The 12,959-nt window shown below is 32.2% G+C and overlaps 1 protein-coding gene across 1 annotated transcript in view; it reads right to left on the reverse strand.

Annotated features, from left to right (window-relative positions):
- LOC114341129 (uncharacterized) overlaps positions 1–12,959 on the reverse strand; it is an 83,116-nt gene that overhangs the window by 19,575 nt on the left and 50,582 nt on the right. The window contains exons 10-11 of the mRNA XM_050660874.1: positions 10,918–11,079; positions 242–440 (exon numbers count right to left, since the gene is read on the reverse strand). Of these exons, the coding sequence (XP_050516831.1) occupies positions 242–440; positions 10,918–11,079 (361 nt within the window). The remainder of the gene's footprint in view (positions 1–241; positions 441–10,917; positions 11,080–12,959) is intronic.

Raw genomic sequence — 12,959 nt, forward strand, 5'->3', positions numbered from 1 at the left:
CACGGAATAGCAAACAATTTTTTGTTCTGTGTTTGAGAACGGAGCTAGGGATTTCTAGGGGAATTTGAAGCTCCCGTCTAGAGAGATCCAGAAATTTCATCTGGTAACCCTGGTTATCAGTAACTGAATGGAAGCCGCACAAGACAGAGACAGGGGGAAAGATCTGAGGGATACCTATGCTCAGCAGCGGACGCGCACAGGTTACTGATAATTATTTAGACATATTACAATATGTACTTACCAAGACCGTCTTCACCTCGTAATATCCAAAATTGTGGAGCTGCTCCCACTCCACCCTGCAACAGTACAGGTTGCCTATCTCCTTTCCACTTTTTATTTATTTCGTCTGTTCCCAGTCTTTCCAGCTTTACCATGTAACCATCTTGTGTTTTTAAATAGTGTACTTCGTAGGTGTATCCATATCTTTGAAAAATTTCTTTCTTTTAAAATATGTAAATACATTAGAAAAAGGTATAGTCCATATACACATCGGAAAAGTGTTGGGATATTTTTGTAACAATATAGTTATTAAGGTACCAATGGCAATATAAGAATAATAACGCTCGAGGTCAATAGTGTATCCCGAGGGCCTTTGTCGCGAGGGATATACGTGCACCGAAAGCGTTATTATCCATAATACCCGTGGTGCCTTTAACGTTTAATGTCAGACTAAATATTCTTTATATGCAAAAAATTTGATGGAAGTTTGAATTAATTAATTTTCAAATAAGTACATTTAACGGCAATAGTCGTAACGTAATTGTGGTAACCATCGCACAACCAAACTTATATGAAATCATCTGATATTTCATATTATTTCGTTCGGATTTAAAAAAAGGAACACACGAAATCAAACAATATTTATTTTGAAGTAATCTAATAACAATTACAATACAATAGTAATCTAATACAATAAAGTATTTAAAAAACAAATTGAAACTAGTTGTTTTAAAGTCAATAGCATCAAAAATTTAAATCTAAAACGAATAATGTTTAAATTGTTTTTTTATTATTTTTTTTGCTTTTTTTTGGTAGTCAGTGTTATCATCTCTAGTCCTTATGCAAGATTCAGTTTGCGTGGGCACGCTCCTAATCAAATTATTAACATTTTGTTGTGGTAGGTTGCTCCATCCTTTAAGAGCAGCTTGTACTAGCCGTGCGGTGTTTTGTGGATTTTCTCGGCCAGCTCTAATTTTTCTTTTATGCATATCCCACAAATACTGCATAGTGTTCAGCTCGGGTGAGCAAGCAGGCCACTCCAAACAAGGGATAACTTCTGCTTCAATGATGTCTCTAGTTACCCTAATGGTATGTGGAGGTCCGTTATCATGCATGAAAATTAAATGATATTTGCAGGCGATTTTGATGATATACATAGTTATAAACAAATGAAGATCAAAAAACGGTAAATTTTCGATTTTTTCATCTATTACCAAAAAGTTAAGTATTTTAAAGAAATTTGAGAGTCAGAAACTCATAAATCGTATAAAAAACTTCAATATGGCATTCGCTGAATATGTCTATCCTTATTGGTTGCTTAGAAAATTGTAAAATAAATCTTAAATTTTGAGTTTTTATAAATATTCATAACTTATGTAAAAATTAACTTAGAACCTTCTTATTACACAGAATGCTGAGACTTCTGGTACTTAAATCATACTCTTAATTTTAAAGCAATTGGTCAATTAGTTTAAACTTTATTTAATTTGTTTATCCCAAATTAATTTTTTTTGCAACATTATGGTAGGGGAGCAAAGTATGCTAAATGTGCAGTCACTCGAGCGCTTTGGGGACCTATAGGGTCGTAAAGAGTAGGTCCTAAAACCAAAAAAAGTTAAATAAAGTTTTCTATTTTAGTGGGCGCTTGCCATTTTTTAATTTAATTTCGCATTTCCAACAATCGTTTTTTCCTATTATAGCGCCATCTATCCATAGTTCGAAAAAATGTTAAGAATAAAAGTTGCTTATTTTTACGTAAATAATCCAAATCTGAAATAAAAATTTGGGGCTCCTATTTAAGATTTAAAAGTAACCCCCCACCCCACCGTGGGGGGTTGTGTTCGGTACCATTCGATAGATTTTTCAAAAATATTGATTAAGTGTATTTTGCAGTTTTTAGATCTAATGTTTATTTTGCGAAATATCGCGGGATTTGTATTTAAAATTTTAAATTTACCCCCCACCCCTCTCCGTGGGGTGTCATGTTTGGTATCATACGATAGATTTTTAAAAAATATTGAGCACATTTTTTTTTTAGTTTTTCGATCTGTCATTTATTTCGCGAAATATTCGCTTTTTATTGTGAAACTTTGGGACTCGCCCATTTCCTTACGTCCGGCTCAAATCGTCAGATTTTTGAAATATACACTATTTTGCATGTACTTAACTTACCTTATCTTAATCTGATAACTTCGAGTTTTTTTAAGGATAGATTTTTTTTTTCGGGCCCCCCTTAACGAACTCCTCTGTGTTAAGAGCCAATATATGGTAGAGGTACATCTGCAGGGCACCAGGTTTCTCCCCATATGATAATCTGACGCGCTCGAGTAACTGCAAAAATCCCCGCTTGGGCTCCCCTACCATTATAAGTCTGAAAATGATGAAGTTACAGTAATACTTTAGATCGTTTATGAAAGAAGAAAATTTACACTATAAATTTAATTAAAAAAAATGACAAAAAAACATGTAAATTAAAAATGGGGGGTCTAACTTCGTCCCTAATTGTCCTAGGACAATTATTGTTTTTCTTTCTAAATGTGTATAAAAATTTAGTCTTTCTAAATATGAAAAAATAATTTTTCATATTATTTCGGGTAATGGTTAAAAATATATTCTAATTGTTTATAAGTTTATAAGTAAGCAAGAAATCGACATGTCTTTTCAAAATAATTTTACAGTGTTTAAAATTACTTTTTGTTATTTGTTTTTAATTAAGTTAATACTATAAATGTTCCTCTTTCATAAACTGTCCGAAGTTTTACTGTAACCTCATCATTTTCTGACTTACAGTGTTTCAAAAAAAAATTTGGGATAAACAAATTAAATAACTTTTAAACTATTTGACCAATTGCTTTGAAATTTAGGTTATGATTTAAGCACACGAAGTCTCAGCATTCCGTGTAATAAGAAGGTTCTAGGTTAGTTTTTTACTTAAGTTATAAATATTTATAAAAACTCAAAATTTATAATTTATTTTGTAATTTTCTAAGCAACTAATATAGGTCTGGATCCCTCGTATGAAAAAAAAGTTGATTAATAGCAAGCTGAAAATTTGTTAATAGCTTAAGGGTGTCTAGTCAGATAAACTTTGATATATGGGAACACTGTAACAGGGGCAGTTTTAATTGTGGAACAGGTTAAAAATTTGGAACGGTCAGACCACGAAAACGGCACATTTATTTTGTCCGACAGAACAGACTTTAACTCTCCGAATAGAGATTAAACTCTCATGCAAAAATCAGACTGCTATTTATCACCTGTCATAATTCCTGTCATTTGACATATTCTAGATGTTCCACTCATTAAAACGCCCATTTGGTGATAAATAGCAGTCTGGTTTTTGCATGAGAGTTTAATCTCTGGTCGGAGAGTTTAAATCTGTTCTGTCGGACAAAATACATGTGCCGTTTTCGTGGTCTGACCGTTCCAAATTTTTAACCTGTTCCACAATTAAAACTTCCCCTGTTCCAGTGTTCCCATATATCAAAGTTTGTCCGACTAGACACCCTTAAGCTATTAACAAATTTTCAGCTTGCTATTAATCAACTTTTTTTTTCATACGCGGGATCCAGACCTAATAAGGATAGACATATTCAGCGAACGCCCTATTGAAGTTTTTTATACGAATTATGAGTTTCTTACTCTCTTTGTTTAAAATGCTTAACTTTTTGGTAATAGACGAAAAAAGCGAAAATTTACCGTTTTTTGATCGTCATTTGTTTATAACTATGTATATCATCAAAATCGGCTGCAAGAAACATACAGGTTATTAAAATTGGAAAGAAATCCTTTGTAAAAGGTATAAAAATTTTTTTTTATTAAAAATCCCTTAAAAGGGCTACATCACAACAAAACGTTTTCGATTTTTATAAAAAATCATCATCAGTGTTCGATAAACTGGATGCTAGCTGAGCCACAAAAGAAAAATATTTGGGTAAAAACCCTTTACATAAAATATAGATGCCTTAAAAGTGCATACTTCAGTAAAAAGGCCTGTGATGGTCACACGGCAAACAGGATAATGCCCTAAGGTAAGGTATACAGGTTTCCCAACACGTGGGATCCAAATTGAGTTGATCACATTTCAATGACTTAATGGCAACTAAATTGCCATTGAAATGTGATTGTCATTGAAATGAATTGTCATTGAAATGTGATCAACTGAATTTGGATCCCACGTGTTGGGAAACCTGTATACCTTACCTTAGGGCATTATCCTGTTTGCCATGTGACCATCACAGGCCTTTTTACTGAAGTATGCACTTTTAAGGCATCTATATTTTATGTAAAGGGTTTTTACCCAAATATTTTTCTTTTGTGGCTCAGCTAGCATCCAGTTTATCGAACACTGATGATGATTTTTTATAAAAATCGAAAACGTTTTGTTGTGACGTAGCCCTTTTAAGGGATTTTTAATAAAAAAAAAAATTTTATACCTTTTACAAAGGATTTCTTTCCAATTTTGTGATTGATGGTATACAGCCAACTACAGGAAAACCTTTTTCTTTTCCTTGTGGATACAGGTTATTGTTATAGATGTCTATACTACTCAAAAAATTTGGTTTCGGCCTGTAGGGGGATGTGTCACGAGAAAAATCTTATTTCTCTAGACTATAAAAATATCCCTATACTTTTCCGATGTGCGTATTAATTCATACGCACTAAACCAATGTATTCATTTCATGAAAATATATTGATAAAATATATGGATGTTAGCTCTGAGCAAATGTTAATTTCATCCCCCAAATACATAAATAAACAATATGCTTCCGAATAAAAAGTAATTCTGAGCGAAATCTTCGAAAGCTCGTCAAGTCAGCGAAATAACCGATAGCCATTAATGATTTATTTCCGCCCTCTGGAAATCTCTGGAAATCGTAAATAATATATACTCCACGAATGTTGCAATTAAACAGAAAAACTGTTTTTTGCCGATGAAATTGCTTTTTCAGGATATGAACGAGCAGAAAAACAGATCAGATGGTCGTTCATCAATTTTGTCGCAAGCGATACAAAAATTATTATTAGGGGGATTAGTGAAAGGGGGGACGGCGAAAGAGAAAGATCTTCTAATGGAAGCTTTGGATTTTTAATTACAAAAAATCGACATATCGTCCAGGAGAAAAAATTAATTAAAAAATGCGTATATATACAAACACCGCTACTTTCTTTATAATACAGGGTGTTTCATTGGAAAAGTAACATACGTTAACAGTAGAAAGAGGACACTTAGGCGGTCTCAAAAATACCATACTTAATGGGTCTTACTTTATTAATAACTAAGATACTGGGTGTTTTCTCTATTTTGCCATTTTTTATTTAGTTCATAACTTTTTAACCACACTGTATATTTATTTTATATTTGGCTTGCAAATATTCATTAAGGTGATACGGTAGCGATCAACAGGTAGCTAAAACGCGTTCCCAGATTGCGGCTGTAATTTTGAATATTTTTTCGAGATATTTGGCACACGTATTCGTAATATAATAAAGAATGGCGGTACAGAGCCCAATTTGAAAAATATATTAATATGTGGAAATTACCCTGTAATTAAATACAATATTAAAAAAACGAGCATGTACCGCCATTAAGAAGAACAAAAAAATACACTTTCTTCAAATAAACTTTTTTATCCGATGCCTAGATTTTGTGTCATTTTGGAACTACTAATGAAATAAAAAATTTTAGTAGTTCCAAAATGACACAAAATCTAGGCATCGGATAAAAAAGTTTATTTGAAGAAATTGTATTTTTTTGTTCTTCTTAATGGCGGTACAGGCTCGTTTTTTTAATATTGTATTTAATTACGGAGTAATTTCCACATATTAATATATTTTTCAAATTGGGCTCTGTACCGCCATTCTTTATTATATTAGGAATACGTGTGCCAAATATCTCGAAAAAATATTCAAAATTACAGCCGCAATCTTGGAACGCGTTTCCGCTACCTGTTGATCGCTAATGTTTCCTCTTAAGATGTACAGTCAACTAATTTATTTACAGTTGTAAAAATCCAGGTCCGGATTAAAAAACATTGGAAAAATGTTCCGACTCAAAAACAACACCCTGTACATTAAATTTTTTTAAAATGGATTTTGCATTTGAATAGAAGATGAAAAACTTAATTCACTGGTATACTGTGAATTTTCAGCAAAATAATTTTTCTAGTAAAATTTTGAATTTGAATTCTGAAATTATGCGAATTGCGAGAGCTCGATGTAGAAAAAAATTGAAATACTACTTACAATTTGTTAAACACACTGTATATTTATTTTATATTTAACACTGAATAATATTTAAGCTCCCCCATCAATTAACTTATGTACAATTATAAAAAATCCAGGTACGGATTAAAAAATATTGGAAAAATATTCCGACCCAAAAAACACCCTGTACATTATTTTTTTTTTAAATGGATTTTGCATTTAAAAAGAGGATAAAAAACTAAATTTAGTGGCTTACTTTGAATTTTCGGCAAAATGATTTTTCTGGTAAAATTTTGAATTAAAATTCTGAAATTATGTGAATTTCGAGTGCTCGAAGTAAAAAAAATTAAAATGACTTCATTTTAATTAATACCATTATTTAATCTAAATTGGTAAAATGTTAATATTTCAGTGTTTTTTTATTACGGCGACAAATAAAATTCATAACAAATATTCACCTTTAATTAATGAATAAATAATAAAGAGTCCACAAAAAATACATAACTTTAATCAACGAACTATTTAAAAATTTAAGAAAAACAGAAATATTTTTTCAAAAAATAACTTATCAGAACTATAGTAATTGTTCAAAATGGCCACCACCTTGTTGAAGAGAAAGTCATGCTCTTTTTGTTATTTGTCTGACTGACTTCCTAACCTCGCCAGGGTTTTTCTTCATTTCTTGGAAGTCGTCTCGAATACGGCCAAGAAGTTCTTCCCTACTATTTATTTCTTCGTTATAAAATTTGGATTTTAGATATCCAAAAGTTATTTTCAGCAATTTTTTTCTGTTTTTTTTTTTTACTTTTAAGATAGTTCGTTGATTAAAGTTATGTGTTTATTGTGGACTCTTTATTATTTATTCATTAATTAAAGTTGAAAATTTGTTATGAATTATTTGTCGCCATAATAAACAAATACTAAAATGTTAACATTTTACCAATTTAAATTAAATGATGGTATTAATTAAATGTTAGGATATTAGGATTAATTAGAATTAAGTAACATTTTAATTTTTTTACTTCGAGTTCCCGCAATTCACATAATTTCAGAATTCAAATTCAAAAATTTACCCGAAAAATCATTTTGGGGTCATTCACAGTGTTTTTTGGGTCGGAACATTTTTCCAATATTTTTTAATCCGGCGCTGAATTTTTTATAATTTTAAATAAATTAAATGACTGTACACCTTAAAGAATATTCGGTGTTAAATATAAAATAAATATACAGTGTGATTAACAAGTTGTAAGTCGTATTTCAATTTTTTTTCTACTTCAAGCTTTCGCAATTCACATAATTTCAGAATTCAAATTCAAAATTTGACCAGAATAATCATTTTGTCGAAAATTCAAAGTATACCACTAATTTCAGTTTTTTATCCTCTCTTCAAATGCAAAATCTATTTTAAAGAAATTTAATGTACAGGGTGTTGTTTTTGGGTCGGAAAATGTTTCCAATATTTTTTAATCCGGACCTGGATTTTTTACAATTTTAAATAAATTAGTTAATTGTACACCTTCAATAATATTTGCGTGCCAAATATAAAATAAATATACAGTATGGTTAAAAAGTTATGAACCAAATAAGGAAAATGGCAAAATAGATAAATCACCCCGTATCTTTGTTATTAAAGAAGTAAGACCCATTAAGTATGGTATTTTTGAGACCGCCCCAGTGTCCTCTTTCTACAGTTAACGTATGTTACTTTCTCAATGAAACACCCTGTATACTCATTCCATATAATTGATGGATTCGACCATTACTTGATAAAAGTTAATTTTATCTAACAATAAAATACTGAAAACGTTTGTTTTCTATACTTCCACAAAATTTATTATAACTATGTGACTACACCTGTTTCGGCAGACTGCTTTTCTCAAGTGATTTAGTTTACTATGTGTTTGCCTTTTTAAAGTCTTTAACTGAAAAGGTTGAGGAGTGGGGAGCTGTTTGTCTCGAGTTGGTCATTCAGAATTACATCTGTATTTTTCAATTTATTAATTTCCATAGATTCTAATAAAGATAGCTTAAGGCCTTTATTTTGAATATACAGAATTTGAAACTGTTCATTAAAAGAATGATTATGATCTAGATTCTAGAAGGTGAAGTGCGTATGTAGAAGTGTCTGTTTTTCTATTGTTGAAAGCCCTTTTGTGTTCTGTTATCCGTTTGTCAATGGTTCTGCCAGTTTGACCGATGTACGTTTTCGGACAGTCACCACAAGTTAGTTTGTACACACCACTCTGTAGTTGCTTTCTCTTTCGGCTTTTATTGTTCTTAATATATTTGTTTAAGTTGTTGTTAGTTCTGAGAGCTGGTGTTATTCCTTTCTTTTTTATGTATCTGGCTATTTTTGTTGTTTTCTTGCCAGTATATGTGATAGAGCAGAAGGTACTGGGTTCTTTCTGTGGTGGTGGATAGACTAATTTCAGGACTTTCTTATGGGTAATCATGTATTAAACATGTATGGGGCTATGTTACCTGCATACCTTTATTAATGTTCATAGCCAAACAATCATAGATATCACGCTAGTAAGAGCTGAAATATCGAATAAAATTCAAAAATGGCATGTTTCAGAGGAGCTCTCTATGTCTGACCACTACTGGCTGACCTATACTATGCTGCTAGTCTGAAAGACTAATGAAGTCAAAACTTTTTTTGCGAGGTGCAAAAATCCAGATATATAAGACCATAATACGACCAGCAGTCGCGTATGGAAGCGAAACATGGACGCTAACCAAAAGAGAAATAAATAAATTGCTGGTATGGGAACGTAACATCCTTCGAATTATATATGGCCCTTGCAGAGACAGCGTGACAAGCGAATGGAGGCGCAGATACAATAACGAGCTAGAGTGTCTATTCGGAAAAGAAAATCTAGTCAGATATATAAAGGCCAATAGACTCGGATGAGCAGGGCATGTGATACGCAGTAACGACAAGCGCCTTATAAACAATGTGTTCTGGGAAAAGGCAGATGGAAGAAGGTCTGAAAGACGGCCTAGAAAAAAGTGGAAAGATCTGGAGAAGATGGGAGTGAGAGAATGGGAATTAGTGGCACAGGACCGACAAACATGGAAGGCAATAGTAAACGCGGCAAAGACTCACGAAAAGTTGTAGCGCCATTGATGATGATGAGTATATTATAGGCCAGGGGTGGCGAAACTGTGGCTCGCGAGCCGCATGTTTTTCTTTGAAGGATTATTTGTGTCTCTCAATAAATGGACCTGATTTACTTTTAATTTTTGTTTTTTAAAATGTCTTAAATTACTGACAACAAATATAAAAGACTAACATCAGGACTTGGACAAGGAGACCCCTTATCACTGTTGCTATTCAATTTGGCCTTAGAATATGTAATAAGTAACATATCATCTGAGCTGAGAGGAGGATTTGCGAATCGAGGATCAAAACTATTGTTGTCATTTGCTGATGATATAGGTGCAGTCACTCAATCTACATAAGAGACGTGAGGGAGTTGTTTTCACAACTCGAGGATAAAACAGGTAGTCTGGGCCTTTAAATAAATGAAGAGAAGACGAAATATATGCTAATAACCAAAAATTCAAGACCGAGGAGTTAGAGAGAACATAACTATTAATGACTACAATTTGGAATTGGTAAAAAAAAGAGTTTAAATATATGGCGGTAATCACACATGACAACTACACCTGAGGCCTATAGAATCAAAACCTGCTAGATCCATGTGCTGAAATTTTGTCAGGAGGCTAAAAGAACATTAAAGATGTAAATTTTCCAAAAAGTATCCGGTATTTTTTAATCAAAGGGGCATCAATAAATCATAAAATGGCACACTAATTTGTTATTTTTTGCACGCCCCTTACATCTTCAGAAACTTGTATTTTAGTTTGGATTTAGCAGAAAGAAAAATTTAGGATTTAGTTTTGATTCTGATGAAGAGGTCTCAGCAAGGATAGGTACGTGGAATAGAACATTATACTCTCTGCCATCATTATTAAGGTCTAAGCAGCTAAAAAGACAATATAAATTAAGACTGTATAGCTAATTATTCGCTAAGAAAAGATGGGCCGTTCATGTGGTAAATCAGAGGAGGACAGAGTGTTAAAGACGTTGTTTTTTGAAAGACGATAGAAGATAAGTAGGCAGTCCCAGAAAAAGATGGAAGGATGATGAAGAATCAAAGTATCCTAAATTAGCAAAGACTGCTTGCAGAATTATTTGAATATTTGAAACAACGATGTTAACCATTTTATTTCACTTTAAAATTCGTGAAATCCATACAGTGAGAGCAAAATTTAATACCGTCTGTACACTTTTTAGATAAAATTGTTTAATTGCGGCTCTCGAAACATTTCAAATTTTGAAAAGTGGCTCGGATTATCAAGGAGCTTGGCTACCCCTGTTATAGGCTCTTCAATTTGGTTATTGTTTAGTAATGCAATGGGCAAGGTATGACTTCATTTTAAGTCAGTGAAAATAATACCAAAAAAACTAAGATCATGACTTACCGTTGAAGCTTTTAAATTAGGATTGTAATAACAATTCTTGCTGGTTTGCAAATTTTTGTAGTCCAGAAGGTTTGTGCATACATTATTTTTATTTTCGGTACAACTAACATATTTAACCACTACATACAACACAGTAAGTCTTGTTACCAATTTCATCTTGTGTCACGTGTCACTAAAAATAAAAATAATAGTTAATAAGTACAGTAGTCATTTAAATACGCGAGATAAGACAGCAATAAAACGAAGTAGGGGTAAAAATTGATTGTTAGTTTAGTAGATACACATAAAAAACCTATAAATGCATTTTTATTGTATTCCATTATATTACATATGTTTTAATATTTAACAACATGTATAATGGTAGGGGAGCACAATAGAGGATTTTTGCAGTTACCCGAGCGCATCAGAAAATTACAAGGAGAGAATCCTTGTACCCTGTAAATACACTAAGCATCAAAATTAACGCACCACCTTAAAAATGGGACATATTTGATGTCTCGTATTTCCTAAACCTGTTGTCCGATTTTAGTGATTTTTTTAATATGTTACTGCTTTATTCTTCAAGAATATCGACGTAATAATATTGTTGCTAAACAGATAAGTGTCATTGTATACCGGGTGTAATAATGATAGTGTGTTTTTCCTTAAAGTTTGGAACAACCTGTGGAATATTCTAGCGTATATTGAAATTAAAACTCAACTGTAGCATTAGGCTTTCTTAACACTCTGCTTTTTGTTTCATTCGCTTATGTTGGATAATATAAAAGTTAGGTACTTTAACAACTAGCAACGTTCTTCATCAATACAGGGTGTTTCTAAATAAGTGCGACAAACTTTAAGGGGTAATTCTGCATGAAAAAATAATGACCGTTTGCCTTATAAACATATGTCCGCAAATGCTTCGTTTCCGAGATACGGGATGTTGAATTTTTTCTTACAAACTGACGATTTGATTTATTGCTCTAAAATTGGTTGAGATATATGCAAATGAAATTTGGTAGGTTTTAAGAAATAGATATTGCGCATTTTCTAACATACAATTAAGAATTTTATATTCACCATTGGCGTGCATACGGGTAATATGACCCGTATGCACGCCAATGGTGAATATAAAATTCTTAATTGTACGTCAAAAAATGGGCAATAAATACCTCTTAAAACCTAGTAAATTTCATTTGCATATATGTACCTTAACCGCTTTTAGAGCAATATATAAATAAAAAAAAAATCAATGGGAAAATCCCAATAGTTGGCTGTATACCATAGTTTAAAAAACCAATACAGAAGTAAAAACTTCGAGATGTATTCTGGTATAAAATCGTTTATTTAAAACTATAAAATGTCATGGATTGCAGAACGTTTTCGTTCCAAACAGAACATCTTCAGTGCATCCTGCCGAGTATTTTGAAACTAGCACACTGTAAATAGTATTAACATCATCATATATGGTTTACATAATGTAATATATTAAAATGTTATGACTACAAGTCGATGTTGATAGATAAAGTGGAACACAGGCTAAAAGGGTGCCAACTCAGAGTTGGTCTGTGCCCATTGAATTGGCAAGTACCTAGCATCTTCGAGCAGGGAACCATGGCACCCTTTTAGCATGTGTTCCACTTTATCTATCAACATCGACTTGTAGTCATAACATTTTAATATATTACATTATGTAAACCATATACGATGATGTTAACACTATTTACAGTGTGCTAGTTTCAAAATACTCGGCAGGATGCACTGAAGATGTTGTGTTTAGAACGAAAACGTTCTGCAATCCATGACATTTTATAGTTTTAAATAAACGATTTTATACCAGAATACATCTCGAAGTTTTTACTTCTGTATTGGTTCAATATATAAATCGTCAGTTTTTAAGAAAAAATTCAACATCCCGTATTTTGGAAACGAAGCATTTGTGAACGTATGTTTATAAAGCAAACGGTCATTATTTTTCATGCAGAATTGCCCCTTGAAGTTTGTCGCACTTATTTAGAAACACCCTGTATTGATGAAGAACGTTGCTAGTTGTTAAAGTACCT

Source organism: Diabrotica virgifera, chromosome 9 (genome assembly GCF_917563875.1).
Source record: "Diabrotica virgifera virgifera chromosome 9, PGI_DIABVI_V3a".
NCBI classification, from domain to species: domain Eukaryota; kingdom Metazoa; phylum Arthropoda; class Insecta; order Coleoptera; family Chrysomelidae; genus Diabrotica; species Diabrotica virgifera.